This window comes from Tenrec ecaudatus, chromosome 6 (assembly GCF_050624435.1).
Source record: "Tenrec ecaudatus isolate mTenEca1 chromosome 6, mTenEca1.hap1, whole genome shotgun sequence".
Classification (NCBI taxonomy): domain Eukaryota; kingdom Metazoa; phylum Chordata; class Mammalia; order Afrosoricida; family Tenrecidae; genus Tenrec; species Tenrec ecaudatus.
Window position 1 is genome coordinate 162,579,592 of NC_134535.1, and position 8,800 is coordinate 162,588,391.

General features: G+C 48.6%; 1 protein-coding gene across 1 annotated transcript; it reads right to left on the bottom strand.

Moving 5' to 3' along the window:
- Positions 1–222: 222 nt before the first annotated feature.
- Positions 223–6,795, bottom strand: C1QL3 (complement C1q like 3). Its single transcript, XM_075553183.1, has 2 exons — positions 6,208–6,795; positions 223–412 (listed from the first exon to the last, which is right to left on the bottom strand). Exons 1-2 carry the CDS (start codon positions 6,793–6,795, stop codon positions 233–235), a joined length of 768 nt encoding a protein of 255 aa, XP_075409298.1. The 3' UTR covers positions 223–232.
- Positions 6,796–8,800: the final 2,005 nt, after the last annotated feature.

Sequence of the window (8,800 nt, forward strand, 5' to 3'; positions counted from 1 at the left end):
GAGTATTTGCTTTGGCGGTAGTGGATCACACATCTGCTTATCTTGCTTTAAATTTTTTTTTTTTTACAGAATGTTTTTTTTTTCTGAGTGATACAGATGTGAGTCAGGTAGCTTTTGATACACACAACGGAGGTGCCCCACATTTGGCATCTCCTGGGATCCTTGATTCGCTGACGTTAGCCGTACGAATCCAGCGTTCCAGCTCAGAAGAAGCAGCTTCGTCTCCGCATTATCAGTCCGCATAAATAATAAATCCAGAGAAGGTGCTGTATTTGTTGTTGTTGCCTCCATGAGCTTTCCCGCCATCTAACTTGATATAGACTTCATCGCCTGGCTCCAAGTGAAGGACCACACTGTTACTGGCATAGTCGTAATTCTGATCGGCATCTTGTGCAATCGCACTAGCGCGCACCTATGTGAAACAGACAAGAGTTAATATTCTCAAAAGAGAGCTCTCAAACGTCCTTCTCTTTCTTTATTTCTTTATGTCATTCATTCATGCATCCAGAGCACAGAATTTAGCACAGGCAGGTTTGCAGTTTGTCTCTTGTTGGGAAAGAGGAAGGAGAAAATAGTGTACTGATGGGGCTAGACTAACAACTTCTCCTACCGTAGGAGTACATTGGGAATGAAAGCCCGCCAGTCTTGCCTCTTCCTAAATTACTACTTGTTCTGATTCCCCCAAGTCCCTAAATTCCTATGCCCAATCACTTCTTGAAATAAATGAAGTTTTTTTTCTTTTCATTTTGCATTTTAATTTAAGCCAAATAGCAACATCCTAGCCAGCCGCTTATGCGTGTAGAAGGTCAAGGTGAACTTCAATAGTTCTCCACAATTACAGAAATGGGTAGAGATCTCTGGTAGATTAAAAACCCAGGCAACACTACTATTCACTGAGACAAGGAAAAACAAAGAAAAAATTCTTTGATTTGGGTCTCTCAAAATCTAATTCAGGTAAAGTCCCTTTGCCAGACTCCTTCAGAAGCCTGATTCATTGAAACCTCACTCAATTTTTAGAGTTCTTTATGAGTGCCCTTTGCTCACTTAATTGTGAGGCATGCATGTAAATCAACTATTTAAATCTCAACACATCTATTAAAAGTCATGAGAGGGATGACGTGTCTATGTTTGAACTCTTTAAATTGTCTATGTTTTTTTAACTTATTCGGGAAATGCACTTTTTATATTTAGGTGGTTCTTAATGCTTGGTTTGCTTCAGGGATGAGAGTTACATGTAATGTGCTCATGTTGAGCCTATGATCTCATTAGGGAGTTGATAGACGTTTGCAAACAGTCAAATTGCCTATCATATCAAGTACTATGGACAGTCTGTCATGTCCTAAACTCAAATTAGGCTCCGGATTCATTTAGCTCTATTTCGATTCCGCCTTGGAAAATCTTTCCATGGGTATTAGATTTATTTCAGTAAAATGTACTACTTTGCGGCTTGTTTCTATTCGACTATCATGATATCTCCCTTAATAACATAGTCAGTGATTTAGTGGATTTGTCAGCCTGCGCTCTGAAATAATGCATGACCTGGGGTACGAGATGCTGGGCTTTATCGTTTGGCCAAATGAGGGAAATGAGACATAGGTCAAGACATTGCCATATGCATTTATTTCAAATTTCAAATGAAATTCTCATGTGGTTGGTTCTCACATTAATGCTGAAATGCTAAAAAAGGAGAAGGCTCTTGACACTGGGGAACTTGTAAAGTAATTTGAGTTGTATTTTAAAATTTTCTTCCTGGATATCGGATAGCAGAAAGAGAAAGGGCTTAAAGGATTTAATATAACTTAGCACTGTGCTCTCACTAATACATCATGCAATGAAAGCAATACAGCACGCCATCATGCTCTGAAGCTCTGATTCCAATGTGGACGCCAATTTAGTGAGGGGATCTGTTTGGACCTTAAGAAATAATACAATCAAACTTTGTAGTATTTTCTAGGAAGGAATCATCAGTTTACTGGAGCTGAATGATGTGAATCGTTCATTTTATGCAGTTCTTAATTCTCAGAGGAAATAAATATATATAAATATATATAGGAGGAGGGTATTGTTATCATGCCCTGGTTTTTTTAATGTGGACTTGTAATGGATGAGAAAAGTTCAAGTACAAAATGGTAATTAGCCGTGCAATGAATAGGCTAATGAATAGTCAGTCTAGCATCTACTTCTCCCCTATTATTAATAGCTGGACTCGCATTTTCTTCAGTTTTTCAGGCAGTGCACTGTGTGTTCTCAGAGCCATGCTTTGACACTGTTTTTGCTATGAAGTCATTTAGGAACTGGGACTCATTAAAGTGACTCAGTTTAGAGACAACAATCCTAAATATAAATCCACAAAACCATGAGGATGTTACCATTTTTATTTAATAGGTATAACCACAAAACCCTGCCGATGCATTAGTGTGATCCCACAGACTGGAAAGTTACCCTTGTGGTCTTCGCTTCCTTTGTTGGATAAAGCCAGTGTGATTGTTTTTTAATGAAAGTAATTCTCTAAGATCTTAACCTAGACTCTACCCTAAGACTGTCTCCCAATTAAACAGCTGCCATGTCCCCGTTATATTTTACATGATTTTCACATGTCTGTTCACCTGATTTCACTCCAAAGGAATAATGGGACTTCAGATTGCAAGCCTTGGGATCTAGCTGAATGACTTCAGCAATTCTCCCTTTAAACCATCAAACTATTGAGGATGGGTAAGGACTTCACCCTGGAAGTCATTGTCAGGTTCCCCAAAGCACACTGATTTCAGTATTTTCCCTGGGGAGTCCCTGCATCCTTTCCTCAGCCAGCAGCCCCTGTTCTCCCTGCAGATACTTGTGTCAGCCCACAAGTTAACTCGTTAGATCCTGCTTTTTTTATATAAGCCCCTATTTCACTGTCCTTCCTTAAAGAAGATAATTAATTTGACATTTCATTAATATTGCTAATAAAAGAATTTCAACCCACAGACCATTCACTGTCTCTCTAGCATATTTCACGTTCACTGATGCCATAGCTAATAAATTCTGCGAGTGAAAATTGGTCTTTAATTATTTGACGGTGATCATGCTAAGCCAGTTTTATATTATAGCCATTTGGATATAGTGGCATTTGGGGGTTTGTCTTCAAATGGCAAGCTTTTGATTCAGGTTTCTCTGCTGAAAGTATATAAGCCTATTAAAACACAAAACAAAACACAAAAGCGTTTCCTGTTTCTATGTAAAGCTATTTGGGTCTGACTTTTCCTTTTAATATCCACTGTCATATGGATTCTCAGCAAATGGCAGGATTAAATTTAAGTTGCTGGTTTCATGGGGAAGTAGGGGAATTGTAGTTCATCTCGTGGCACGCCTGTGAGAAGGTAATCTTGTATGCAGCTTTGGCATGATCTTATTAGGGAGGATTTATCGTTAGAGGCAATATTTATGGTAACATTTGCTAATTTAATTAATTACTACTGATGCTCTCATAATTTCATTTTCATTGTACTTCTGTGGAATCATAAACAAAAGGTTAAGTGGCACATCCGGTTAATTTACTGGCCTTTGATGTTTCCATCTGTGATCCTGCATTCGACACAAAGCATAAATAAAATGGCTTTCTTACGGATCCGGTCCAGAAGCGCACCTCCATCCTAAAGAGAACTAAGTGCAATTTGAGTTTAATTTTTGTGCTTCTCAAAATCCACTAAAGCCACAGAACATGGCACTGACACGGATCGCTGAGTTTTTGTTTTATGAAAACAAAGCAGGTCAACTCACAGGGAGAAACCGCCCTTCCAGGAAGCGATGGGGTCGATTGGGATTCAAAATCAAGAGTATCTATTTACTGATAATAATAATAGTAATGATAATCATAAAACCCTTTAGAAGATTTCTCTTTTGTAAATGCCTGCAGCCAAGTCTTTAGAAAATAGCTCATTTGGGGAGACAAATGTTCTTCATAGTAAGATGGTGTTTCCCAAACTGGTCCAGACTGAAGTTAAAGACATATTGTTTACAATGATATATTTATATTTCTGAACGACCTGTTGCATACCTTTTGCAGCATACCTTTGGGAGCTGCTAAGTCATGCCAGTGGGGAGCAGTATTCAGATAAGGTCGGCTGTTTACCTTTTTATTTTCTCTCTGCCCCTTCTTGAATGCATACGCCAGGATCATACAAAGACGTGGTGTGCACGCCAAGCAGTGACATCATTTTAAAACAAAATGCATCTAGAACACCTCTCTGGAACGGTGTGCGCGGAGTCGGTGTAGCACACACAGGTTCAGCAGTGTAGAAACCAACGCGGAAAGTAACTAAAACAAATCCTTCCCTAGTTTTCCACGCCGTCATGATTTGTAGATTACATTTAAAGACGGCCGCCTCCTCAAACCTTTACGAATAAAACTCCAACCTTATTCCATTTTAATTAGTCTCTTGAGCTTATTGGTGCTTTCCCAACCTAGCCTTTGGGTGGAAAGAGAGCCCATTTGTAAATAACTGGGTGCCTGCGAGCTGCCTGCAGAGGGGCCGCTGGTAGACCACTTTGTTAGGGTGATAGAATTGTTCTATTTTGGAACGGTGAGTCACGCGCTTTGAAACCATTTACCATTTACCTACACCAGGGCTCTGTGAATAATTTTTATTTATTTTAATCTTCTTTTTTGGAAGGATAACTATAACAAAACAGCCATGTCAGTGCCTCCTGGTGGCCATGTTTCCTCTTTTTGTTCATTGTGTCCTGAAGGTGCCTTAAGCTATTTCTTTAGAAGGAAAGGAGTGGGTGGGGAGAGAGAGAGAGAGAGAGAGAGAGAGAGAGAGAGAGAGAGAGAGAGAGAGAGAGAGAGAGAGAGAGAGAGAGAGAGAGAAGCAGGATTGTCGGTCCTTTCTCCCTACCACATTTGGGACCCTTGTGTTCACTTCAGAAGGAATCCTGATACCGAATTAAGTGTTCAGAAAACAACCTGTTTTATGCTGCTAGTGGAAACCGGAGTTGTAGCATAAATGGTCTGAATTCCCCAAAGATGGGTGGCTGGAAGCCCCCCAACACTTATTCAATTCAAGATCGAAATTGCTGCATAAAATGAGGCCTCTCTGGCAGTCGCGGGGGAGGGGGGGCAGTCGCGGGGTGGGGGGTGGTTGTGGGCCATACCCCCGTGCCACTCAGTAGAGTTGCCTCCTGGAACCCAGGTAGCGAGACACCAGAGTGGTAACTGACTTCACACTGAGACGGGGTCTGATTACCCTTGTAGATTATTACAAATATTCGTTTCCTAAGGAGGATTTGCAATTTTCTATTAGGGTCACTTCAGTGTTCCTCTGAGAAATTCTCGGTCATAGCAAATCCTCCTTAGCCATGCGACCAAAGAGAGCAAGCCCTTGTAGCCATGGCTAACCTGAGCCGCAGCTGCCTGTGGTGGGGTCGGCAAAGATTGGAAAGCTTCTCACGCACGTGCTCCCTGGGGCAGCGGGCCGCGAGGTGCAGAGCGCTGGGGCTCCAGCTACTCTAGCCCCCGGCCACCATCGTGGGCGTCCTCCTAGGCCATTCAATAGCCTAGGCGCTTGTGTTTGGGTGTGTTTTACAGTGTAAGCCCCAGAGCCTCAACTTTCCCCTTGGGTATCACATTCCTGCCCTCTCCTCTGTCCTCTCAGCAGGAAACTGCAGTTTGAGGGCCTGGCGAAGTCTAGCCACACGGACTGGCCGTGGCTCTGGATGCTCCCCAAGTGGCGTGGGCCCTGCAGACCTTTCCTTTCTCCCTGGGGTCCCAGTCTTCCTTCCCGGGGTTTGTCACCCTGGCCCGCGCATTCTGGGCTACCCCAGCCCTTACTTTCCTGAGAACGCCTACAGGTGATTCTAAGCTGATCGCTCCCTGATCGTTTGCTCCTTTCCTGCTGCAGCGGGCCAGGGGGCGGCGGTGGGGTGGGTAGGAGGGGGGACACCCTGCTCCTGGCTTGCCGCGCCTTAAGGGGTCGCGCTCTCAAGCGAGTGCCTGTCCTCGCCTTGGGAACCGCCCTCTCCAGCCGCTAGACGGATGGACACCCTTCCCAGTGGACGGCCCCCTGCCTCTCCAGGGGGGAGCCACGACCTTCCGGGGCGTCTTTCTCTCTCTCTCTCCTCCCCGGGGGAGCCCGGCGGCCGCGCCCTTCTCTGTCGGCTCCCCAACCTCATTTGCGGGGTCTCCTCCCTCTGGCCCGCACCTGGGCGCTGGCTCAGCCCCGCACGCACCTGGTTGTTTTTGCAAAGATCAGCCCACATGCTGGTGCCGTCGCCGCCGCGCATCAGGACGTGGTAGGTGAAGAAGTAGATGCCCGGGATGGAGCAGGTGAACTTGCCCGTGGTGGGGTCGTAGTGGTTCCCGAGGTTGGTGACCACGTCGTCGAACTTGAGCACCTCGTAGCCTTCGTGCTGCCGCTTGAGGCCGGCGTAGAAGGCGATCTTGGGCACCGTGCTGTAGGTGGCGGCGCTGATGGCCCCGGCCGCATTCAGGCCGGGCGCCCCGGGCGGGCCCGGCAGGCCTTGGCGGCCCGGCTCACCCTTCTCTCCCGGGGGCCCCACGGGGCCCGGCGGCCCAGGTTCCCCCGGGGGCCCCCGCGGGCCCGCTTTCCCGGGCCGGCCCGCCTCGCCTTTGGGTCCCTGGATGAAGGTGGGCAGGGACTGCATGAGGCCGCGGTCGGGCGTGGCCGCCGTGCTGGGCGCCTTGGTGCCCCCGTAGGGGTCGCAGACCATGCGGCAGGTGCCCAGCATCTCGTAGTGCGCCGACGTGCCGGCCGAGCTCACCAGCACCGGGATGAGGATGACCAGCAGCAGCACCATGACCACCCCCAGCGCCCCGGCGGCGATCAGGCGCCTCCTGCTGCCCACCAGCCGGCTCAGCGCGGGCCGCTCCTCTTGTCTGCTTTTGGACAAAATTTTGAAGGTTGGGCGGGGACCTTGTCAGAGCCGAAAACAAGCCCCCTGCGAACCCCCCAAGTCCCTTGGGCCGGTGCGCTCCGGCCGCTCCTCTTCGGCTCTTGCTGCCCCCGGCGGAGGCTGCGGCCGGGGAGCGAGCTCCGGGCAGAAGTGACTTGAGCTGAAGTCCCGAGCTGGGCGGGGGGGTCAGGGGGGGCGGCGGGAGGAGGGGCGCGGCGGGCGCCCTCTGGCCTCCGGCGAACCCCCTCGCACCTGTGGCTGCGGCGGGCTCGGAGCGGGCACAACCAGCCGACGCTTCTGGCGCTCGCCGGGCTGCTCACACTTTTCCGCGGCTGTGGTCCGGGATCGACTTTTCCGAGGTTTGGGCAGACTGCGCCCGATCGCACTAACTTTCCGTCCGAAGTTGCCTTTGGCTGCGTCTCCGGCTCCGCCGCTCTCGCTCCCTGCGTTGTCTTCCTCGGTCACCCCCCCCTTTTTTTTCCCTCCCCTCTTGCAACCACCACAAGTCTAATAGAGGCGCACCCCAAAGCGCGGCTCAGCCAGCTCCGGCAAGGGACCCCTCTCCGGGGCTGCAAGGAGCAGCGGTGGCAGCGGCGGCACCCGGGGCTCGGGGAGCTGGTGAGCGGTGGCGAGCGCCTCACGGCCGGGAGCGCAGCGCGCGCGAGACTGAGCGTGGAATTCTGCTTGGGTACCACCTGCCAGGAGGCGAGGAGGCTGACAAACGCGCGCCGGAGCAATTTATAGGCACCCAAGGCACAGAGGAAGGGGAGCCGCTTTGGCATCTCATTGTAGCATCTGCTCTGCTCATCCCACTCAGAGAGAGTTTGGCATTACTCTGACAATGTGGGGATTTTTTTTTCGGCCTCTCCCCCCCCCTCTTCCTCGCCCCCTTCTGCACATGGATGAGCAGTGAGATCCCTTGTGGAAGCCAGGCGATGGCAGTGCTTTCGCGGGACAAACCCTGGGGGTTGGGAAGGGGCAGGGGTGGAGACAGGTAGGCCACAGCCTTCAGGACTCCAGGGTCACACCTCAGCCCCTAGCTCCCTACTGCCAGCAGCCCTTGCTAGATTAGAGGAGGAGGTGAAGGTTGAAAGGAGGCTGGTTGGGTGGACAGTATTTCCCTAGTGAGTCACCCACTCTCAATGCCTCAGGTGTTCTTCAAAATGCCACTTATGACATAAGGAGGACCCTTTAGCATGATCCAGCTGGTAGATGTGATTTTTAAAAAACCCCAACTCGGCAGTTTTCCTGATCCTCCTAAAGTGCAATAGGGCTGTGACTACGAGCACATGAAAGTGTTGAAAGTCAGAGGACATGGTTTCTCCATCGTTTGAAGCATGTCTATCACTGCCGTAAGGAGGAGGGCTGTGTTCTTTGTGGAAATACTACACGGTGGCCCATGGATTTGCGAGTGTGCCCATGGACATACATACGCTGCTTGCACTTGCTCCTGGCAACCTTTCAGGAGCTACTACTGCAAGGACCTGAAGCTCAATGTACTTAAAAAGAGCTCCGCGTGCAAGAAGACATCACTTGTCAGAATGCCTTCAAAAGTCTTAAGTCAACGAAGACAGTCTTGCCAAAAGTGTGTGGCTTGGTCTTTTCTTAAGGTATGGAAATAGTTACTAAAAGAGCAGTAGGGTGGGGTAGTATTGAGAAAAAATATGAGAGACAAGAGGCCTGATTCACGGTGGGAAAGTAGGAGAAAGAAGAGGCTGGATTTGTCATATTAATGAAAAGTCCCCAGAGTAGGTATTAATTATCCCACCAACAAATGCGTAAGGTATACAAGGATGGCTTTAAATAAATAAGGAGAATTGATTCCTAAATCATATTTCTGCATTCAGGAGCAATGGATGTCAATCAAACGTGGGTGACATTTGCTTGTCAATACAGGGATGATGGCTGG